We start from the raw sequence: 25,410 nt of genomic DNA on the forward strand, positions 1-25,410 counted from the left end.
TATATATATATATATATATATATATATATATATATATATATATATATTTAAACATTACCATAGTACATATATGGTAAAAGACTGACTATATTTCCCTCCCTCCTATCCCACCTCCCACTTATTCTCTTCTCTGCTTTGATCCTGTCCCTTTTCGAATGTGGGTGCTTCCAACTTCCCTCCCTCCCAGCATGTCCTCCCTTCCATCATCCCCTTCCCCCCTACTCTCCTTTAGGGTGAGATACCCTATTCAGTGTGTATGTCATTCCCTCCCTGAGCCAAATTCAATGAGAATAAGGTTGACCCATTCCTCTCTCACCCTCATTCTTGAATGTTCTTAACTCATATAGTCTATTGAGCATGCTCTGTCTCTCATCTGGGGACCATCGTTGTATCTTCTGGGGACCTCCCCCTAGTATGCAATTCATTGCCTGAATATTACAAAATAAAACAAATTTCTCCCTGCTCCCAAAGGGAAGTACATCACAGGATTGGAGTTAAAGGATCATAAATGGGGGTCAGAGACGGGAGTTCCCCTTTGGAGGAGGTATCATGAAGCAAGTGTCATGGTTATGGTCATGATCATGCTCTGGGGTTTCTTTAGCTTAATCTGATATGGGGGGTCAGTAGTTAGAATATTTTCATTCTTGGAGAGGCCAATGGAAAATATAGGCTCTGAAAAGGAGCTGGTGAATGTATAAATGTGGCATCTACTATGTCTGTCAGTTAAAACATTATGTCTCCTGCCTCATAATCCAAAGAGATCCCTACTTTGTAGAGTGTTCCTCTTAAAGGAATACCGGTCCTAGGTGTGGTACAGATTATATGTATTTATTTATTTTGCCTTTTGGGGCAGTTGGGTTTAAGTGACTTGCCCTAAGTCACATGGCTAGTAAGTGTGTTAAGCGTCTGAAGCTGGATTTGAACTCAGGTCCTCCTTTCTCCAGGGCCGGTGCTCTATTCATGGCACCACCTAGCTGCCCTGGTTATATGCTTATTTTGTCTTAGACTTAAAAGCTGGTATCCAATAGAAGAAAAAGATGGTGGAAACTTTTTTTATAGAGGTCTTACAAAGAGCAGCATCCTAAGCAGAACTGTTTCATGCTGTCACTTCCCAATGATGTCTTTTAAACATAAATCTCTGAGTTGCTAGAACAGGGGAACATAGATCAGGTTTCTCCACAGTACAGTGCAACTTGTCCTGTGCATCTCTTCCTATCATTTTTGTATCCTGGGTGCCAGAAAATTTGTGTTGTGAAGAATCTCTGGCCCAAGCAACAACTGCCAAAGTAGCACAGTCCTTCAAATAACTCCAACCTCACTTGAGAAGGAGCCTGAATCAGAGAAAAATGATCAAGACAAAATTCCATGAGGAAATCAGTCTGGATTCTGTATGCATGGAAGGGATCTCACTGTTGATCCTAGTTCAGCCCCTCTTATTTTATAGAGGTAGAAGTTGTTGTCCTGAGAGGTTAAGTTATTTTTCCAGGGTCATACAATAATTAGTGGAAAAGCTGAGCTTAGGGTAGAACAGTATCTTTGTTCCCAGGCCAGTGCTATTTTTACTAGGAAGGATTGATTTACAAGTATTTATTGTGCCAGGCATTGTGCTAAGCACTTTAAATTTGATTTTCATGATGACTGTCTGAGATAGATGCTGTTATCCCCATTTTATAGTTGAGGAAACTAAGGCAGAAAGAAGTTAAGTGGTTATATGTAGCATGCTTCATTAAGAATACTGATCCTTCCCATCTTATGTAGAAATGTCTCAGATTTTTTTTGGGGGCAATAAATTTAACACTATACCATTTCCTTATATATTAAAAATACAAATTACTTATTTGCAAACAGTAAAATTAAAATAATATTGCTTTTCAGCAATAGAGTGAACAACACTAGTACTGTAATTTCTTGGACTCTCAGATGATTTTGATATTATTATCATGTACTTAGTCACAAATGTGTAATAGTGTGCTTGACAACCCAAACCACAGAGTTAATGCATGGGAAACTCAGTTCAGTGGAGATTTTTGCATTTTGGAAAAGTGGTTTTTGTTTTTTTAAAATTTAAGCCTTTATCAAATGCATTGCTGATCTACATCCTGTTCTTTAGTGGTCCCTTGTTTATTTGTGATTTTTGTCCTTGTAATTTTGCAAAAGTAATTGGAAGTCTTGCTTTTAGTACTTAGGTTGGTGAGGATTGTCTACACTAGACCATTCTAGTACTTTCACTTTCATGTAATTATTCATGCAAATATTATATATTTTGTCATTAACCATTCTATATAGCATGCAAAGAATTAAATATAGGAGCATGCATGTTATCCATGTTTTTGATAACAGCATCATTTTATATTTCTTACAATGTCAGGGAGCATGTTTGTTTCATTAATACATTTTGTTATCATCACATAAATTTCTGCTACAATGTAAACCTATTAGATTCTCCAGAACTTCTTGGTTTCTGTTTGTTACATGAATCCATTTGCTTCTAATCTTTGAAAAGTTCAATTTTACTCATACCGTGTTTCCCCAATAATAAGACCTATCCCGAAAATAAGCCCTCCCCTTACTGTGTAAGATTCCTCTAAAATAAGCCCTCCCCCGAAAATAAGCCCTATTGAGATTGCTACTGTAGTGAAGGTGATCCCCTGTGCTACACGCTACATTACGGTACCCTCTGTATGCACCGTTCCCCCCTCCCCCCTGAAACGCACGCCGCGCTCCGAGCTGCATCCAATCAGAGCTGCAGCAGTGAGCGTGTCATCCTGTTCTTTATTGAATTCATTATTGAATAAAGGTACATTTTTTTGTTCACATTTACCTGTTTATTAAAATTGCTGTCAATGTTCATTAAAATAAGCCCTCCCCTGAAAATAAGCCCTCTGGTGTTTTTCTGTCCAAAAAAATTAATAAGACAGTGTCTTATTATCGGGGAAATACGGTAGATGATTCATGTTTACATTTTTTTTGGTGATCCTCTTGGCTTCTCTTAGAAAAATTGAAACAGTGGCATGGTGATCATACTTGTGTTTAAAGAAAGAACAAAATAGCTTTGGCCTGTGGGGTGTATTTATTAGAGGGGTGAAGAGAATCCAGATGAGACTTAAGGAGGTTTTGAACAAGGGTGATAGCAATCGAAATAATAAGGAAGGAGATAGATTTGAGAGAAATTGAAAAGGCATCCTGAAATAACAGGATTTGTTGATCTTATATGTTGGATGAAGGAGAAGAAAAAGTCAAAAGATTACTCTAAAGTTATGAGCTTGGGTCACTAGTTTACATGTCCCTTTGGGTTTTTATTTATGCCAAACAGAAGTAGCATAAGAGTTAAATTACACTTTCACTTTTTTTGTCTGTTAAAATACAAACCCTTGCAGTCAGGGTCTTTTTATATTCTGCATAGTGCTATGCTCTGTGATTCTGAAGACACCATTGCTCTTCAAGTTGGTGACTGAATAGCAGTATTTTCTTCAAATCTTAATATATTTCATCTAACTAGATTGAGGATTTTTGTGTATATCCTGGCTTCATTTGTCTGTAGAAGCAGTTTATGTATCATACATAGTTATGATATGTTTCCTGTAACATACAGAATGCAAACTCAGATGTTAATGATAACATTTTATAGTTGCAATAATTTTGAGGGAGATTCTTAAAAAGATCAGTTTTAATTTTTCAGGCATTTATATTTTCTCATTTTCCTATTTTTTATTTATAGCCTGTTTTACACCAATCAAGGCAATGTTTGAGGGTTTCCCGTAGTCTTACATCAATAGGATATGATCCTAATGAAAAGGTAAGGAAAAATCTTTAAAATATATTATATTATTGACTTTTTACAGTTTTTTTCCTCTTCACTAGGCTATGTATTTTAGTTGGAAAGTTCGTATGGTATAGCAAAATAAGTTTAATCATTTATTGCTGAGTTTATTTTGCTAACTTCCTAATTTCATATTTACCATGTTGACATTAATTTTGCATTTTCACCTTCATACTGATAATGAAAAAAATTTTTATATTTTTGATTTTTTTCTTTAAAAAAATTTTTTTTTATTTTAGACAATGACTTCATTCAGTGATATTGTATAAGGTGTTAGACAGAACGGACAATGCAATTTAGTAGGAAAAATTAATGTTGCTTTCAACACTTGACTCTTTAGTAGACTTTTTAGCATGGTATAGACTAAAGATCCAAGCATGAAGTTATTTTAAAAATAGAATAAGAAATATAATACCAGGAAAAATATAATGTAAATATAGAGAGAGCCCTTTTGGTAGAACTATGTTAATATGAAGTATATTTTAACTCTCCTAGAAATTACCTTGTATAGGTTTGTCAAATGGTTTCCTGAAGTAATTGAAAGTATATTTTTGTTTTTTATTTAAAAAATATAATTTAAAAATTTTATATGACACTATATAAGAAGAGGGACATTTTATACCTGGAGCTCCTTTCCCTGGTTAAAGTCACTTGTTGGGACCTAAAAAGCTCAAACATGTTAAGCGAAGGGAGAGTCATAAGGCTTTGGCTAACATTTCATTCCCTCTTTACCATTATGCTCTTGGTTATTTCATCAGCTATGATTTGCCTAATCTCTATGTGGATGACTTCCTAATCTATGTATTTAGCCATAATTTCTCTCTTAAAATCCAATCTGGTATCACAAACTGTCAGTTTTATTCATTTTTATTTAGGTGTCCTGGAGGTATCTCAACCTAAGCATAGTGAAACAGAACTGATCATTTCTTCTCATAAATCTACGTCATGCTCAAATTCACTATTTTTGTTGAGGGCAGCACCATCTTTCTAGTTGCTCAGGTTTTAGAACTCAGAGTCATCCATGACTCTTCTTCCTATATCCAATCATTCATCAAGTCATATAGATTCTACTACCGTGTTTCCCCGATAATAAGACCTATCCCGAAAGTAAGATTCCTCTAAAATAAGCTCTCCCCCGAAAATAAGCCCTATTGAGATTGCTACTGTAGTGAAGGTGATCCCCTGCGCTACATGCTACATTACGGTACCCTCTGTATGCACTGTTCCCCCCCCCTCGGTGAAACGCACGCCGCGCTCCGAGCTGTATCCAATCAGAGCTGCAGCAGTGAGCGCATCATCCTGTTCTTCCCCAGTGATTTGCTTATTGAATAAAGGTACATTTTTTTGTTCACATTTACCTGTTTATTAAAATTGCTGTCAATGTTCATTAAAATAAGCCCTCCCCTGAAAATAAGCCCTCTGGTGTTTTTCTGTCCAAAAAAATTAAGAAGACAGTGTCTTATTATCGGGGAAACACGGGTATCACATTATTTCTGGAATCATCATCACTTTTTCTCATAGGACTATGCCACCCTCTCTTATATTACTAACTCTCTCTTGTCTTGTTTAGATAATCTTCTAATGTTTCCATTTTCTTCCCTGTCTGATCTAATTTCCTTTTTTTTTTTTTTGCTTATTTTTTGGAGGGAAGAAAGCAGGGCAGTTGGGGTTAAGTGACTTGCCCAAGGTCACACGTCTAGTAAGTGTTAATTAAGTCTGAGGTTGGATTTGAAATCAGGTCATCCCAGCTCTAGGGCCGGTAGGGCGGGTGCTCTATTCACTTCACTACCTACCCATCCCCTGATTTCCTTTAAAAAAAAGCAAAAAAATTTGGATGGGGAGCCAAGATGGCAGCATAGAAGCAGGGAAAACTCAGTGAATTCTCCCCATAACCACCTGTAATACCTATAAAATATGACTCTAAACAAATTTTAGAGCTGCAGAATCCACAAGGTGACAGAGAGAAATGAATCTCCTGCTGAAGGCAGCCTGGCAGGTGGACAGGAAAGATTCATTGCAGTATGCTGGGAGCTGAGCTGTGCCCAGCCCTGGGTGAGCCCACCGTTATAGCCCCAGGGTGGCCCCGACCAGCAGCTGCAGTGGACTTCAGGAGAGTGGATCACCAGCAGCAGTGGTGGTTTCCAGAATTATCATTCCATAGGTGCCAAAGAAAAGTGAGAGGTCAGTGTAAAACTCTGTTGGAATTGGGGGGGATGGAGGTGTGGTCTGACCGCTGCCCCCAGAGCGAGAAGTAGTGGAGGTTCGGCACTTGTGCAGCTGCCTCCACGTGCCTGCTTCAGTGTTCTTGGCCTGTGGATTGTAGGGGGGCCAAGCAACCATCTTGAGGGTGATCTCTCTTGCTTTAACCTGCCTGGATCTGGATTGCGGTCTTGGGTGGTGGTCCTGAGGTGTGTGACCAGTCAGCCAGAGCTGGTGAGTAGAGATGGCACCCTCCTAATAGCTCTGGCAGCTGCAAACCCCCAGCTATGTGAGACAAATCTCTCCCCTCTGGAAGCAGAGTTCTACTGTGGCAAAGAGCTCAAAAGTCAAGTAATTGAGTGGCAGCATGAACAAGCAAAGGAAGCAAAGCAAGCACAACAGTCAAACCTTAGATTCCTTTTTTGGGGACAAAAAGGATCAAAGCATGGAACAGGAGAAAGCCAATGAAGTCAGAATTCCTGCCCCAAAAGCTTCCAAGAAAACAAGAACTGGTTACAGGCCATGGAGGACTTCAAGAAGGATTTTGAAACTCATAAGAGAAGTGGAGGAAAAATTGGGAGGAGAAGTGAGAATGATGCAAGAAAATCATGAAAAGCGAGTCAATAACCTGACTGAAGAAAATAACACCTTAAAAAAAGAATAACTCAAATGCAAAAGAGGCCCAAAAAGCCAGTGAGGAAAACAATGCCTTAAAAGATAGAATTTGCCAGATGGAAAAAAGAATTTCAAAAGCTCACTAAAGAGAATAATTCCTTCAGAATTACATTGGAGCAAATGGAAGCTAATGACTTTATGAGAAATCAAGATACCATTAAACAGATCCAAACAAATGAAAAAATAGAAGGCAATATGAAATCTCTCACTGGAAAAACCACTGACCTGGAAAATAGATCCAGGAGAGATGATTTAAAAATTATTGGACTACCTGAAAGCCATGATAAAAAAAAAACAAACCCTAGAAATCATCCTTCAAGAAATTCTCAAGGAAAATTGCCTTGATATTTTCGAACCAGAGGGCAAAATAGAAATTTGAAAGAATTCACCCTTCCCCTCTTGAAAAAGATCCCAAAAAGAAAACTCCTAGGAATATTATAGCCAGGTTCAAGGATAAAATATTACAAGCAGCCAAGAAGAAACAATTTGAATATTGTGGAAGCACAATCAGGATAACACAGGATCTGGCAGCTTCCACATTAAGGGATCGAAGGGCTTGGAATATGATATTCTGGAGGTCAAAGGAGCTCGGATTAAAACCAAGAACTCACCCAGCAAAATTGAGTATGATGTTTCAGGGGAAAATATGGTCATTCAGTGAAATAGAGGACTTTCAAGCACTCTTGATGTAAAAACCGAAGTTGAATAGAAAATTTGATACTCAAATACAAGAAGCATGAGAAGGTAAACAGGGAAAAGAAATCATAAGGAACTTATCAAAGTTGAACTATTTACATCCCTACATGGAAAAACGATATTTGTAACATATGAAACTTTTCTTAGTATGAGGATAGTTGAAGGGAATGTAAATGTATGTAAATATATACATACATATATATGTCTGTATAGGAGGATATATGTGTGTATGAATACATATGTGAGTGTGTATATATGTGTACAAGTATACATAGACAAGAGGGCACAGGATCAATTGAATAGGAAGGAATGATATTTAAAAGGTGAAATTTAGAGGTGAGAGTAGAATATAATGAGAGGCGATGGGGAGAGACAGAATGGGGTAAATTATTTCATATAGAAGAGGCAAGGTATAACTGTTACAATGGAGGGGAAGAACAGGAAGGCAAAAGGGGATGGGTCAACCTTACTCTCATTGAATTTGGCTTAGGGAGGGAATGACATACTAATGACACTAAATTGGGTATCTTGCCCTACAGGAAAGTAGGGGGGAAAGGGATGAGGGGGAATGATGGAGGGAAGAGCAGGTTGGGGGGGTAGGGTAGTTAGAAGCACACACTTTTGAAAAGGGACAGGGTCAAAGTAGAGAATAGAGCAAGTGGGGGGGGTGGGATAGGATGGAAGGAAATATAGTCAGTCTTTCACAATATATCCACTATGGAAATGTTTTGTGTAAAAAATTTATTTTTAGTTTCTACCATTTACTTCCATATCATTTTGAGTTCCAAATTTTCTCCCCATCCTTCTCCTTCCCCCAACCCTCTCCTTTCTCCAGCCCAAGATGGCATGCAATCTGATACAGCCTCTGAATGGATATATTAAACATTTTCACATTAGTCATGCTGTAAAGAAAATTAGAGCCAGTGGGAAAACCCACAAAAAGTAGAAACAAAATAAAGAGAGCAAATAGTATGCTTTGATCTACATTTAGACTCCATAGATGTTTTCCTGGATGTGAACAGCATTTTCCATCATGAGTCATATGGAGTTAGATTCTTTAGATTCTTGCATTGCTAAGCAGAGATAAGTCTATCAAAGTTAGTCTTTGCACAATGTTGCTGTTACTGTTTAAAATATTCTTCTGGTTCTGCTCATTTCGCTTAGCATCACTTCATATAAGTCTTTCAAGGTTTTTTTTTTTTTTAAAGCAGTTGGGGTTAAGTAAGTGTTCAGGGTTACATGGCCAGTTATTTTTGTGTGGGTGCTGAGTATCTGAGGCTGGAACTGATCCCAGGTCTCCCGATGCTAGGGCCGATGCTCTTACTCACTGCTCTACCTGGCCGCCCCTAAGCAATTGGGGTTAAGTAACTTGCTCAAGGTTACATGGCCAGTTATTTCTCTGTGGGTGCTAACTATCTGAGGCCAGAACCGATCCCAGGTCTCCTGACTCTGGGGCTGGTGCTCTTACTCATTGCGCCACCTGGCTGCCCCTCAAGGTTTTTCTGTAGTCCACCTGCTCATCATTTCTTTTTTTTTTTCCCTTTTAAAGAGAACTTTTATATTTTTTCCAATTTATTTATTTATTTTTGGTTTTCAGCATTCATTTCCACAAGATTTTGAGTTACAAATTTTTTTCCCCATCTCTCCCCCACCTGCTACCCCAAAATGGTAGGCCAGCCTACTGAATACCGTTTCCCCAATCTGTTCTCTCTTATATACTCCCCCTCCCCCCCAGCAACTTTCTAGTAGGGCAAGATGGATTTCTGTACCCCAGTGCCTGTATATCTTATTTTCCAATTGCATGTAACATGCATTAACATTTGTGTTTTGAAACTTTGAATTCCAGAGTTTTGCCCTTCCCTCCTTACCCACCCCCACTGGGAAGACAAGCAATTCAATGGAGGTTGTAGATGTGTAGTTACACAAAACATTTCCATGGTAGTTATATTGTGAAAGACTTAACTATATTTCCCTCCATCCTATCATGCCCCTCCCCCCCACTTACTCTGTTTTCTCCTTTGATCCCATCCTTTTATTCCTTCCTTCCTTCCTTCCTTCCTTCCTTCCTCCCTCCCTCCCTCTCTCCCTCCCTCCCTCCCTCCCTCCCTTCCTTCCTTTCTTCCTTCCTTCCTTCCTTTTTCGTGGGCAGTTGGTATTAAGTGACTTATTCAAAATCACATTGCTAGTAAGTGTGTCACGTGTCTGAGCCCGGATTTGAACTCAGGTCCTTCTGACTCCAGGGCTGGTGCTCTATTCACTATGCCACCTAGCCACCCAACCCCATCCCTTTTCAAAAGTGTTTGCTTGTAACTACCTCTCCCCCAATCTGCCCTACCTTCTATCTCCCCCCGCCCCCGCTCCAACCCCCCATCCACTTCCTCCTGCTTTCCTGTAGGGTAAGATACCCAATTGAATGTGTATTTCATTCCCCTCCGTAAGCCAAATTCAATGGGAGTAAGATTGACCCATTCCCTTTTACCTTCCTGCTCTTCTCCTCCATTGTAACAGTGTTCTCTTGCCTCTTTTATATGAGATAATTTACCCTATTCTATCTCTCCCTTTCTCTTTCTCCCAATATATTCCTCTCTCATCTCTTAATTTTATTTTTAAGATATCATCCCTTCATATTCAACCCATCCTGTGGCCTTTGTCTATGTATACATGTACACACATGCACACACTCACATATATATTTATATATACATACACCGTCCTATACATACATATGTATGTGTGATTATATATATACATATATATTCCCTTCAACTATCCTCATATTGAGAAAAGTTTCATAAATTATAATTATCATTTTTTTCCATGTAGGAATATAAATAGTTCAACTTTGATAAGTTCCTTATGATTTCTTTTTCCTGTTTAACCTCTCATGCTTCTCTTTCTTCTTGTAACTGAAAGGCAGATATCCTGTTCAACTCTGATTTTTTCATCAAGAATGCTTGAAAGTCCTCTATTTCATTGAAATAATGCTATATTTTTCCCTGAGGCGCATTATACTCAGTTTTGCTGGGTTTTAATTCTTGGTTTTGATCCCAGCTCCTTTGATCTCCAGAATATCATATTCCAAAACTTCCCATCTGTTAATGTAGAACCTGCTAGATCTTGTGTTATCCTGATTGTGTTTCTACAATACTTGAATTGTTTCTTCCTGACTGCTTGCAGTATTTTCTCCTTGACTTGGGAACTCTGGAATTTGGTATAATATTCCTAGGAGTTTTCTTTTGGGGATCTTTTTCAAGAGGCGATTGGTGAATTCTTTCAGTTTCTGTTTTGCCCTCTGCTACTAGAATATCATGGCAATTGTCCTGGAGAATTTCTTGAAGGCTGATTTCTAGGTTCTTTTTTTTTTTTTTTTTTTTTGCTATTTGGAGGGCAATTGGGGTTAAGTGACATGTCCAAGGTCACAGTTTTTGTGTTAAGTGTCTGAGGCCAGATTTGAACTCAGGTCCTCTTGACTCCAGGGCTGGTGCTCTATTCACTGCGCCACCTAGCTGCCCCTTAGGTTCTTTTTTTGATCATGGCTTTTAGGTAGTCCAATAATTTTTAAATTCTCTCTCCTGGATCTATTTTCCACGTCAGTGGTTTTTCTAGAGAGATATCTCACATTGCTTTCTATTTTTTCATTTGTTTGGATCTGTTTTATAGTATCTTGATTTCTCATAAAATCTTTGTTTTCCAATTGCTCCAATCGAATTTTGATGGAATTATTCTCTTCAGTAAGTTTTTCAAATTCCTTTTCCATCTGGGCATTTCAGTTTTTTAAGGCATTCTTCTCCTCATTGGCTTTTTGGACCTCTTTTGCCATTTGAGTTAGTCTATTTTTTTCAGGTGTTATTTTCTTCAGAATTTTTTTTGGGGGGTCTCTTTTAGCAGGCTGTTGACTTCCTTTTCAAGATTTTCTTGCATCATTCTCATTTTTATTTCCAATTTTTCCTCCACTTCTCTTACTTGATTTTTAAAATCCTTCTTGAGTTTCCTCCATGGCCTGTGAACAGTTCATATTTTTCTTGGAAGCTTTTGATGCAGGAGTTCTGACTTTGTTGTCCTTCTCCAGTTCCATGCTTTTATCCTTTTTGTCTCCAAAAAGGATTGTATGGTCTGATTGTGCTTCCTCTGTTTCTTCATCTTGCCAATTACTTGACTTTTCAGCTCTTTGCCACAGTAGAACTCTGCTTACAGAATGGAGAGAGCTTTCTCCCCAATTGCTGGGGTTTTCACAGCTGCCGGAGCTATTAATTGAGCGTCCTCTGTACAGTCCCCAAAAGCTTTGTCTTACTGGCCACACACCCCAGGATCACCACCACAGTGATCTAGATCCAGGCAGGCTAAAGCAAGAGCAATTAGGCACTCTGAAAGCAGCAATAGGACACCTACCTGGGGACAGGGGTCTGGACCGGACAGTGCTGTTCCTTCACCCTTCCAACAGAGTTCCGGACTGACCTTTCATTTTGTCTTTGGCCTTAATGGGTTGAGAAGTCTGGAAACTGCCACAGCTGCCAGTGATTCAGCTCCTGAGGTCTGCTCTGGTTCAGTCTGTGCTGCTGGTCTTGTGACTTTAATTTGTTTTTTTTTAACTTTCACATTATACATTAGTCAGGTTATAAGGACAGATTGTACCAGCTGGAATGAAAAATGGTAAAGAGGACATAAAACCAAATAAGAGAAGGAAAAAGATCAGGTATTTTGTTTCCACCTGGATATAAACTTAGTTCTTTCTAGTTCTTTCTCTGGATGCACATATTTCTCTCCATCATGAGCCTTTTGGGATTGACTTATATCACTGCATTGCTGAGAAGAGTCCAGTCTATCAAAGTTGGTCATCATACTTAGGTTGTGTCTGTAATTGTGTACAAATTTCTCTTGGTTCTACTCTTCTCACTCAGCACCAGTTCTTTTAAGCCTCTCCAGGTAAATATGAAGACTGTCTGCTCCTCGTTTCTTATAGCACAATAGTATTCCATAACATGCATATACCACAACTTGTTCAGCCATTCCCCAATTGATGGGCACCCCCTTAATTTCCAATTCTTTGCTACCACAAAAAGAGCTGCTATAAACATTTTTGTACATATGGGTCTTTCTCCCATTTCTATGATCTCTTTGGGATATAACCTTAGGAGTGGTATTGCTGGTTCAAAGGGTATGAAAGTATTTATAGCCCTTTGGGTATAATTCCAGATTGCTCTCCAGAAAGGCTGGATCAGTTCACAACTCCACCAACAATGCATTAGTGTTCCAATTTGCGCACATCCTCTCCAGCATTTGTCATTTTCCTGTTTTGTCATCTTAGCCAATCTGACTGGTGAGATGTGGTACCTCAGAGTTTTTTTGATTTGCATTTCTCTAATCAATAGTGAATTAGAGCATTTCTTCATGTGCTTATAGATAGCTTTAATTTCTTTCTCTGAAAACTGCCTGTTCATATCCTTTGACCATTTGTCAATTGGGGAATGACTTGTATTCTTATAAATTTGACTCAATTCTCTGTATATTTTAGAAATGAGTCCTTTGTCAGAGACATAGGTTGTAAAGATTCTTTCCCAATTTCCCACCTCCCTCTTAATCTTGGTTACATTGGCTTTGTTTGTACAGAAACTTTTCAATTTTATGTAGTCAAAATTATCCATTTTACATTTTATAATGTTCTCTAATTCTTGTTTAGTCATAAAGTCTTTCCCTCTCCACAAGTCTGATAGGTAAACTATTCCTTGTTTTAGGAGACTGCTTACAGTATCAACCTTTATACCTAGATCATGCACCCATTTAGACTTGATTTTGGTATATGGTGTTAGATAATGGTCTGTGCCCAGTTTCTGCCATACTATATTCCAGTTTTCCCAGCAGTTTTTGTCAAATAGTGAGTTCTTATCCCAAAACCAGGGTCTGGGGGTTTATCAAACAATAGATTACTATAGTCATTGACTTCTCGTGTGCCTAATCTATTCCATTGATCTATTCCTCAGCCAGTACCAAGTAGTTTTGATGACGGCTCCTTTATAATACAGATTGAAATCTGGTATAGCTAGTCCACCTTCCCTAGCATTTCTTTTCATTAATTCCCTTGGTATTCTGGACCATTTATTCTTCCAAATGAATTTTGTTACTATTTTTTCTAGTTCTATAAAGTAGTTTTAATTTTTTAAAAATATAGCCCCATTGAAAATGGTTAAGGTATATGTGTAGGCAGTTTTCAGAGGAAGACATTAAAGATATGTCTGTTCATATGAAAACATGCTCTAAGTCACTATTGATTAGAGAAATGCACAACAAAATGACTCTGAGATACCACATCACATCTGTCAGATTGGTTAACATTATGAAAAAGGAAAATTATAAATGCTGGAGAAGATGTTGGAAAATTGGAACAGTAATGCATTGTTGGTGGAGTTGTGAACTGATCCAACTGTTTTGGAGAGCAATTTGGAACTATGCCCAAAGGGCTTTAAAAATGTGCATACCCTTTGACCCTGCAAAGCTACTTCTATGTCTGTGTCCCAAAGAGATCCTACAAATGGGAAAAGGACCCATGTGTACAAAATATTTACAGCAACTCTTTCTGTGGTGGCAAAAAACTGGAAATTGAGGCTCTCCCCATCAATTGGGGAATGACTAAACAAGTTGTGGTTTAGGAATTTAGTGGAATTCTATTCCGCTATAAGAAATGATGAGCAAGTGGACTTCAGAAAAACCTGGAAAGACTTATATGAGCTGATGCTGAGCGAGGGGAGAAGAACCAAAAGAATATTGTACACAGTTACAGCCACATTGTGTGATGACTAACTTTGATAGACTTGGTTTGTCTCATCAAAGCAAGGTTCAAGGACAACTCCAAAAGGCTCATAATGGAAAATGCTGTCCACGTCCAGAGAAAGAATTACGTAGTCTGAATGCAGATTCAAGCATACTATTTCCTTTCTCTCTTTTTTGTTTTGTTTCTTTTGTTTCATTTTTCTCATGGTTCATTCCATTGGTTATAATTCTTTGCAATATGGCTTAGGTGAAAATATGTTTAATGTGAATGTATATGTAGCGCCTATATGAAATTACACACTGTCTTGGAAAAGGGGGAAGGAATGGGTGGGAGAAAATTGGAGCTCAAAAGCTTGTGGAACTGAATGTGGTAAACTAAAAAGAAATAAATTTTGAAAAAATATATCCTCATTGAAATAAATTACACGTTTTATTAGAAACAACATAAAACATCAATACAATTAAACTTAAGTTTAAAAGAATTTCTGAATTATCATAATGTATCATTGTTTTATGTCCCTCCCTCAACGTACTTTCATATGAGTTCTTTTCTGTATTCTCTTTTCCTCGTATCTTTACAGTTAGTGTGTACTCCATTCTTCTCAACTAACTTTTTCACTTTGCATTATTTCCTAACAAAATGTATTGAAAAAAAGATAACACTTCTAGCTCACATTTCACATTTCCAGGGTTAGAATTATTGGGTCAAATGATAGGATTATTTTTTGTAACAGTATGACTTGTCAGATTTCTTTCCAAAAAGATTCTACAGATTTGTAATTCTACAAGTTTTGAATGAATGTTACCTGTTCTTTATAGCCCAGTTGGAATTGAATTTCTTTGATTTTTGTTATTTTTGTCAATTTAATGGATGTGAGATAGTATGTCAAAGTTTTAAAAAAATTTCCTTTTTATTATGAACTTAACTAACAGCAACAAATAAGAAAATTTCAATAAATCAGGATAGAAAAGAGAATTGTAAATGAAATGTTGAACTTTTGTTACATAGTTTGTTTTAAAAAAGTATATAACATTTAAACAGTGACAAAACTTCCTTATGTGTTCTCTTTTGAACTTTCTGTTCTCTTCTACATATGTTTCATTCTCCTTGCTGCTTTTTTTACTCACGTCTCTCCAACACTCAAAGAAGTCCTTTCTCAGTAACCAATAATCACTCAAACAAAACAAGCCAGCACATTAACCCAAGTCTGACAGTGTTTCATTAGAACGGTGAAGGCTTTGAGATTATTTTTTCTTTATGTTATTGTGTTCTTCATGTAAATTTTTCTCCTGGTTCTGCTCACTTTTCTTTATATTAGTTTCAGTAAGTCTTAACAGTTTTCTCTGAATGTGTAATATTCTCTTACATTCACATACCACAGTTTGTTGAGCCATTCCCTAATTGATAGGAACCCAGTTTATTTTTAGTTTTCAAAATTATTTCTTTGATTGTATAGTAAGGTTTTGATTATTAGTGAGGTGTTGGAGACTTGACTCTCCCTGACTCTTTTTAGTTTAGGTTCAGTGTTGGGATGAAATGAGACATTAAGTCATTGAACATTTAACAAAGGAAGTTTACTTAGCCCTAATACAGCAAGAATATGCAACAAGGATTCAGAGGCATTTAGCTTCAAAGAATATGACCCTCCCCCCACCCACCCCCATCTGGAAAGGTCCATTCAGTCATCAGGGCATAGTGACTCTTATGTTTTCAGTCAGCCACCAAGTGTGAGAGACCTAGATTGCATGTGGCTGGATCTTTTTGTACCTTTGCCAGAAAGCTGTGGCAAGTAAGTTGTGTCAGGAGAATGCTGGTTCTATCACATGAGATTAAACATTTCCAAGTATTGTTTGTTATTTAATTTTTATAAAGTTTTATTGATGCCTTTAGTTTTTGCCTCACATTTATTTTTGAATATATAACTGTCCTTTTCCCTACCTAGCCAGATTTCTGTTTATTAAAGATTAAAAAACCTCTCCAAAACAATACTGCATTACAGTAGAACCTCCTTTGGTGCATGCAACATTCGACATAGTTCCCTGCCTCTGTATAGAAAATCTCACTTTTAAATCATTCTTTCTCTCCATTTGTCTTTTGAAAACTGGTATTATCATTTCATCGCTTATTCATTATGGCTTGTGACTCTTAACAGTTACTTAAGGATTTTGCATATAATATTATCTGTAGTATTTACTGGTCATATCTTTCCTAATCTTATTTTAATTTTTCTTTTAATTACATTTATTGTATACAATGATTTTTCAGTTTTTAAATTGTCAGACTTCTACCTTGTCCCCAGTGTTTTTCATTTTTTGACTTAAAAAAATTTATGTAAACTCATTTTTTATTTGAAAGCAGTCATTTGTGATTAATTTTGTAATCAGTGTTTTCATATTATTTTGTCACTTTAATATTTGTTAGTGTAATAGGGATTAGGACTGGACCTGTGTGTTCATTGTATAGGTAACTCTTGGATGGGGAAACTCCCTTTCCCAGTAGAGATTGACAACTGTCTGCAACTTATTTTAGTTGACAACTGTCTGCAACTTATTTTAGTTATCAATTACAATTGAGAGGTTAAATGACTCACAAGTCACACAGCTGGTATGTCTTAAAGACTGTATTTGAACCCAGGTCTTTTGGCTTTCTGGTCAGCAGTTTATCCACTATGCCATTCTGCCTCTCAGTAATATAATTGTTTGGAAATGATATTTTTTAATTGTATCTTAACCAGACTGTGAATTTTTAGCTTGTATGTGGTTCTAATAAATGTATTTTAAAATTATTCCATTTTTTGATATTTTGATTTTTCTTCTCCTATTTTTAGACTTTTGACAAACTTCTTATTGCTAATAGAGGAGAGATTGCTTGTAGGGTGAGTACATTTTTAAGCTTCTGTTATTTTTTTTTCTCCCCAATAACTTATTTTTCATGAATTTTACCATTTTTAATCTCTTTTGTAAAGATATTAATAGTTACTGTATTTTAAAATAGGTTATTAAAACCTGCAAGAAGATGGGTATCAAGACAGTTGCCATACATAGTGATGTTGATGCCAGTTCTGTAAGTATATTTTTGCTTTCCTTAAAAAAGAACTTTTGAGCTGAACAAAATAAAAGATATACTTTACTCTTCTTCTTTGATGGGTACTTCATTGATGAAGCATCTCCAGACCTGGAATCAGGAAGATCTGAGTTTAAGTTTGGCTTCAGACTTATTTAGCTGTGTAACCCCGGGGAAGCCACTTAACCTCTGTCTCAGTTTGTTCATCTGTAAAATGGGGATAATAATAGTGCCTATCTTCTATCTTCCATGGTGGTTTTGAGTATCAGATGAGATAATAATTGTATAGTGCTTAACACAATATCTAGAATATAGTAAGCACTACATAAATGTTAGTTCTTGCTGTTATTATTATTAGCATATTTATTACTGTGCTATATTTGGGGGCTTAGGAAAAGTAACAAAGATTCCTTTCTTGGGGTGGGGGATTGAGGAGATGAATAATATATCTTTGTCATTTTTTTTTTTTACTTTTTGGAACTTGTATAAATTCATTTTAATAGAGGAAAGGCCAACTCTCATATGTTGGCTTTAGATGACAGCTATTTTAAAAAAAATGTAAGAAGTCAGATTTGAGCTTGGATTTAGGCAAAGTTTAATAAAAGGTTTACCTAAATATTAGCTATATGTTATCACTGTTTTACAGAACTGTGTCTGTGTGGAATGTATATAGCTTTTTCTCACAGTACCACATTTTAGTGAGTTCTGATTGTAAGCAGGAAGAAACAATTTAACATTAATTACGAATAAATAGTAGAGGGGTGGCTAGGTGGCACAGTGAATAGAGCACCAGCCCTGGAGTCAGGAGGACCTGAGTTCAAATTTGTCCTCAGACACTTAACACCTATTAGCCGTGTGACTTTGGGCAAGTCACTTAACTCCTTATTGCCCTGCTCTACCCCCTCCAAAAAAAGCAAAAAATAAAATAGTAGGGGCAGCTAGGTGGCACAGTGGATAGCACTAGCATGAAAGCCAGGAAGACCTGTGTTCAGATGTGACCTTGGACACTTTACTAGATGTGTGATCCTGGGGAAGTCACTTCTCCCCCATCCCTTCACCTCCCAAAAAAGAATAGTTTTTATTTTTCCTGGTAGAGAAAGTAGATCATTAGATAGCTTCCTGGCCAAGCCATTCCCTATTCTTCCTTTAGGTGCTAGTCTCCCTACCAAGTCCTTGTAGTGGTTTAGGGCATTTGTCTAAGGATGCTGGTATCTTAGAGTCTCTCCCTTTATGGGGAGTCTTGTGTCCTGAGGTCTGAAGAAGTCTCATCTTGATGTCTGTTTCCCACTTTCCTGTAAACTAAATTTGTCTTTTAAAAAGTTTATTTTTAGGGCAGCTTTTGTTCTTTTTTTTTCTTGGACACATTTTGTGGGACTCACTCTGGATCCTAGAATGCTAGTTTTGGATTTGTTAAGGATATTCCCCAAATATAATTATATAGTATTACTCATGGGTTAAAATATTCAACTTCAATATGTAATTTTTTCCAAATCTATTTTCTTTTTTGTTTAGTCATAGTCTTCTTTTACAAAATGTTTTATATTGATTTAGACAAGCATATCTATCTTTTTATATTCTTTCTATTTGACCCCACAGTACAGCTTAAATGCTTCATTTTTTTTCTTCCATCTTTGCTGGAGTTCTTCTTTTAGCATTTGTAATTCATCAAAGTATATATTATTTAAGATGAGTACTTCATTTATGAGTATTTATTAAAATAAAAAATTAAATTTATGAGTATTTATTAGTTATTTTTATAGTATTTATTAAATATTTTTTTTACCCAGTTTTTATTAAGTTCATCAACACTAATCTTTCATATACATTTGTTTGGCTATCTGGTATATCTATTTGTTTATTTATTGCCAAGGACCAAATAATCTGAGAACTGCTATGTGACATTTTAAATTTGTGAGTTCAAGACTCTTTTCCCAAAGACTAACATACAGGATAATAGCAGAAGTGCTTATTGAGAACAAAACCTTGCCAGTTCTGCCACTGATAGTTTTCCCTGGAAGATGGAGGGATTGGACCATTTGGGTTCAAAGGATCACTGAGGTACACTTCTTAGTGGTTCAGGTCTTGATTGTATGGTAGCATTTTGCAGAATCTCCAAAGCTATAAAAAATTCATGCATAACTAGATAATTATTAGTGTTTCATATACAAAAATTAGTCATGCCATGAAACATATCTAACTTTTATATCCTATCCCAGTGTATGGAGTTTCCTTACAATCCCTTCCATTTTTGAAATTGATAGTTACCTCTTCAACTGATTAAAAAAAGTAGCCTGATTAATCAGAATTACTTTCACTCTTTGTCTTTCTTACTCACACTTTCTGTCTGTTAGAATAAGAAATAGGAAGGTAAAGGGAGAAGATAATAATTAGGATAGGGTAAAAAGAGAGGCTGAGAAGGACAATAGTGAATAAATGTAAGATAGAGGGAAATTCATGAATAGTAATTAAAATTTTGATGTGAATGGGGTGAACTCCTCCATAAAACAGAAATGGAAAGCAGAATGGATTAAAAATCAGAATCCAATAATATGTTGTTTATAAGGAAAACATTGAAGAATGAGATATACACAGAGTTAAAATGGAGAGTTGGAGTGGATTTTGTTATGCTTCAGCTAATTCAAAAAAGGTGGGATCAGCAATTATGATTTTGGACAAAGTTATGGCCAATGTAGATTTATTTAAAAAGAGACAAACAACTGTAACTACATTTTGAAAAAAGTTAACCATATATAATGACACAATATCAAAACTGAACCAAATGCACCAAATGCTATAGCATTTAAATTTTTAAAAGAAAAGTTAAATGAATTATAGTTGGAGAGAGATAGTGGTATTGTAACATGGGGGACTTTAATCTTTGCCACATAGAACTAGATAAATGTAACCAAGAAAATAAATAAGAAAGAAGTCAAAGAATTGAATTGAATTTTAGATAAGCTAGATGTGATAGATATTTGGAGAGAATTGAATCGGGTTAGAAAGGAATACACCTTTTTCTTAGTGGTTCATTGGTACCTTTACTAAGATTGACCATACATTAGTAAATAAAAATTTTACAGTTAAAAGCAGAAATATTAAAAGTTTCCTTTTCATAACACAATGCAATAGCAATTACATTTAATAAGGGACCATGAAAACAGATTTAAAACTAAGTGGAGATTAAACAACCTAACCTTAAAGATTGAGTGGGTTAAAGAACAAAGAAACAATCCATAATTTTATTGAAGGGAATGACAACAATGAGACAACATGTCAAAACCTATAGGATACAGCAAAAGCAGTGATCAGAGGAAAATTTATATCTCTGAAGGCTTATGTCAGTACAATAGAGAAAGACCAAACCGAGGAATTGAGTATGTAATTGAAAAAAAGTAGAAAAAGAGCAAACTAAAAATTTCCAGTTAAACACTAAATTGGAGATCCTAAATATTAAAGTTGAGATTAATAAAATTGAGTGTAAAAAACCTCACTGAATTAATAACTAAAACTGGAAGTTGGTTAGATAAATCTTTGATTAATTTGGTTAAAAAAAGAGACCGAATTGCTAGTATTAAAAATGAAAAGGTTAAATATATAACTAATAAAGATGAGAAAAAGCAATTATAAGGAGTAATTTCGCCCAGTTATATGCCAGTAAATTTAACAATTTAAGTGAAATGGAAGAATATTTATAAAAATATAAATTGCCTAGATTAGTAGAAGAAGAAATAGAATATCTAAATAGACCTGTAATAGAAAAAAGAAATTGCACAGATAGTAAATGAGCTTCCTAAGAAAAAAGCACCAGAACCAGATGGATTTATGAGTGAATTCAAACATTGAAAGATCAACTGATTCCAGTATTAAATTATTTGGAATAATAGGCAAAGAAGGGATCCTACAAAACTCCTTTTATGCAAAAAATATGATAATTATACCTGTACCAGGAAGAGTAAAATAGAGAAAGAAAAGTATAGACCAGTTTCATTAATGAATATGTATGCAAAAATCCTAAATAAAATACTAACCAGGAGACTACAACAGTATATTACAAAGATAATACATTATGTCCAAATAAGATTTATACCAGGTGTGCAGAGATAGTTTAATTTAACTTAAGGAAAAGTACTAACATAATTGATTATATTAATAGCAGGTAACAAAAATAGTATGATATCAGTAGATGCAGAAAAAGCTTTTGATAAAGTACAATACTCATTCCCGTTAAAAACAATTAGAAAACATAGGTATAAAAGAATTTTTCCTTAAAATGATAAGAACCATCTACCTAAAATCATCAGCAACCATTATTTGCAATGGGTATAAGCTAGAAACTTTCTCAGTAAGATCAGGAGACAAATAAAGATGCCCATTGTTACCAGTAGTATTCAGTATTGTTTTGGAAATCCTAGCAATAGCATTAAGAGAAGAAAAAAAATAGGTGGAATCAAAATAGGGAATGAGGTAATAAAACTATCTCTTTTAGCAGATGATAGGATGATATACTTGGAAAATCCTAAAGCGTCAACTAAAAAATTAGTTGAAATATTTAACAATTATCAGTATGTAAAGTAAATCCTTAATCAGCATTTCTCTATATAACTAATAAAACCCTGCATGAAGGGATAGTAAGAGATACTTTTAAAATACCATTTAAAATAACTAGATACCTGGGAGCATACCTACCAAGACAAAACCAGGAATTGTATAAACAAAATTATAAAAAAATCTTTATTCAGATAAATTCAGATTTAAATAAATGGAGAAATATTAATTGTTCATGAGTAGACTGGGCCAATATAATGAAAACGACAATTTTATCTAGGGTTATTTTATATTCATTGCTGTCCCAATTAAATTACCAAAAAATTATTTTGCTGAATTAGGAAAAGTAATAATAGCAAAATTCATTTGGAAGAATAAAAGGAAATAATGAAAAAAAATTAAAGGAAGGATGTTTAGCAGTAACAGGTCTTAAACCATATTTTAAGGCAGTAATTATCAAAACTATCTGGTACTGACTAAGAAATAGAACAAGGGGCAGCTAGGTGCTGCAGTGAATAGAGCACTGGCCCTGGAATCAGCAGGATCTGAGTTCAAATCCCATCTCAGACAGTGGGCACTTACTAGCTGTATGGCCTTGAGCAAATCACTTAACCTCTCCTCCCCCCCACCAAAGAAAATAGAACAGAGTAGATGTAAAATTTATAGCAACAATTAAATATAGTTACCTTGTATTTGATAATGTAAAGACTTAAGATTTTGGGATAAGAATTCATTATTTGGTAAGAATTATTGGAAAAACTGGAAAGCCATATGGCAGAAATTCGGCATAGACCAATATCTTACACTATTTACTAAGATAAGGTCAGAATGAATTTATGTCCTAGATATAGAAAGATTTTACAAGAAAATTTGAAGAATATGGAACATATTACTTATCAGACTTAAGGACAGGAGAAAAATTTATGAATAAACAAGAGATAGAAGAGTGAGGGGTAAAATGGATAATTTTGATTACAGTAAATTAAAAAACTTTTGAACAAATAAACCAAATGTAGCCAAGATCAGGAGGTAAGAAGAAAATTGTGAAAAAATATTTTTAGGCAATTTCTCAGATAAAGGTCTCATATCTAAAATATTTTGAAAACTTTTTCAAATCTATAAGAAAAGAGTCATTCCCCAATTGATAAATGGTTGAAGGATATGAACAGGCAAGTTTTCTGATAAAAAAATCAAAATGGGCTGCGAGGTGGCACAGTGAATAGAGCACCAGCCCTGGAGTCAGGAGGACCTGAGTTGAAATCCGGCCTCAGACACTTAACACAAAAACTAGCTGTATGACCTTGGACAAGTCACTTAGCCACAATTGCCCTACCTCCTCCCCTCCAAAAAAATATCAAAACAACTTACAGTCATATGAAAAAGTGCTCTAAATTATTATTGATTAGAGAAATGTAAATTAAAAAACAACCTTGAGATATCATGTTACAACTATCAGATTGGCTAAAATGATTGAAGGGGGAAGAAACATGTTGAAGGGGATGTGGAAAAGTTGGGACACTAATTCATTGTTGGTGGAATTGTGAACTGATCCAACCATTTTGGAGAGCAATCTGGAATTATAACCCAAAAATTAATAAACTGACTATTACCTTTTACTCACAATATTACTAGATCTATTTCTAAAGATGATTAGGAAAGAAGAGAAAGAACATATATGTTCTAAAATCTTTACAGCAGTTCTCTTTGTTGTGGCAAAGAACTTGAAATTGAGGGAATGCCCCTCAATTGGGGAATGGCTGAACCAGTTGTGGTATATGATTGCTACGAAATACTGCTGGGCTATAAGAAATGATGAGCTTGGTGATCTTAGAAAAATATGGATAGACTTGCATGAAGTAATGAAAAGTGAAGTGAGAAGAACAAAGAGAACATTGTATACAGTAAATAGTATTGTTTTAGAACATCTTTGAGTGAATAAGTTATTTTGACTATTATAAATACCCAAATTAACTATCAAGGACATAAGAAGGAAGATGCTATCTGAATCTAGATTCCCCCTATCCTCTTCCACTACTGTTTAATGGTAGCTGTCTCTAGGGCATGGGTGGGGGCTGGAAAAAAAAAGAAATTTATATGATAACATTATTATATATTTAAAAGGAATAGCAAGTTGTACATAATAGATTTGTAGTTTTCATGTGCAGTGATTTTAAAAATTATGCTATGTTATGGAAATGCTTGTTTTACTCCATAAATTAAAAATTAAAAAAATTTTTAATCCCTTATGATTTCTCTTTACTATTTTACCTTTTTGTTGTTCTCTTGAGCTTGTATTGAAAGTCATATTTTCTATTCATTTCTCATCTTTTCATCAGAAATGCTTGAAAGGCCTCTATTTCATTGAAAATCAATTTTTTCCCATCTAATATTATACTCTCTTTTCCTGGGTAGGTGATTCTTGGTTGTAATCCTTGCTCTTTCCATTATGTTTCAAGTCCTTCAATCCATTAATGTAGAAACTGTTAAATCTTGTGTTATCCTGACTGTGGCATAACAATATTTGAACTGTTTCCTTTTTGACTTCTTGCGGTAATTTTTCCTTGGTTTGGGAGCCCTGAAATTTGGCTATAGTATTCCTGTGAGTTTTCATTTTGAGATCTCTTTCAGGAAGTAATAGGTGAGATTCTTTCAATGCCTCTTTTATCCTCTGATTCTAGGACATCATGGCAGTTTTTCTTGATAATTAATTGAAAGATGAAGTCTAGGCTATTTTTTTAATTGTGCCTTTCGAGTATTTCAGTAATTCTTAAATTATTTCTCTTGCATTTATTTTCCAGGTCTGTTGTTTTATCAATGAGATATTTCATGATTTTCTTCTATTTTTTTTACTTTTAAAATTTTCTTTTGCTGTTTCTTAATGTGTCATTAGCTTCCACTTGCTCATCTCTAATTCTTAAGGAATTATTTTCTTCAGTGAGCTTTTGTACCTCTTTTTCCATCTGCCCAATTCAGCTTTTTAAGGGCTTCTTCTCTTCACTGAATTTTTGTTTATCTTTTTCCATTTGGTCAATTCTGATTTTCAAGGAATTCTTTTCTTCATTGGATTTTTGTGTCTTTTTTACCATTTGGTCTCTTTGGTTTTTAAGGTGTTATTTTTTTGAGTTTTTTTTTCTTCCTTTGGCAAGCTAACTTTTTTCTTTTAAAGCAATTGGGGTTAAGTAACTTGCTCAAGGTTACATGGCCAGTTATTTTTGGGTGTGGTGCTAAGTATCTGAGCCCAGATTTGATCCCCAGGTCATCTTGACACTGGGGCTGGTGCTCTTACTTGCTGAGCCACCTGGCTGCCCCTGGCAAGCTAACTCTTTTTCATTATTTTCTTGCTTCACTCTTATTTCTCTTCCCTATTTTTTTTTACTACCTCTTTTCCTTGATTTTTAAAATCATTTTTGTTTTTCCATTGCCTGAGATGAAGTCATATTTTTCTTTGAGGCTTCACATGTAGGCATTTTGACACTGTAGTCCTCTTCTGAGTTTGTTTTTTGATCTTCCCTGTTGCCATATTAGCTTTTTATGGTCAGGATATGTGTGTGTGTGTGTGTGTGTGTGTGTGTGTGTGTGTGTGCACGCATGTGCTCATTTTCCAGGCTATTTTGTGATGTTTAAAGTTTACTCTGCTCTTGGGGTA

At 35.5% G+C, this 25,410-nt stretch overlaps 1 protein-coding gene across 3 annotated transcripts in view; it reads left to right on the forward strand.

The window, feature by feature from the left end:
• Window positions 1–25,410, forward strand: part of PCCA (propionyl-CoA carboxylase subunit alpha) — a 550,597-nt gene that overhangs the window by 12,882 nt on the left and 512,305 nt on the right. For all 3 annotated transcript variants that reach the window (XR_011163584.1, XR_011163585.1, XM_069064183.1), the window contains exons 2-4: window positions 3,719–3,796; window positions 16,984–17,031; window positions 17,151–17,219. Coding sequence is in view for 1 of the 3 variants with exons in the window: in XM_069064183.1 (XP_068920284.1) it covers window positions 3,719–3,796; window positions 16,984–17,031; window positions 17,151–17,219 (195 nt within the window). In the remaining 2 variants the exon portion in view is untranslated. The remainder of the gene's footprint in view (window positions 1–3,718; window positions 3,797–16,983; window positions 17,032–17,150; window positions 17,220–25,410) is intronic.

The sequence above is a fragment of the Petaurus breviceps genome, unplaced genomic scaffold (assembly GCF_028583685.1).
Source record: "Petaurus breviceps papuanus isolate PSGF00001 unplaced genomic scaffold, PetGlider_PUasm1.0 90625, whole genome shotgun sequence".
NCBI classification, from domain to species: Eukaryota; Metazoa; Chordata; class Mammalia; order Diprotodontia; family Petauridae; genus Petaurus; species Petaurus breviceps.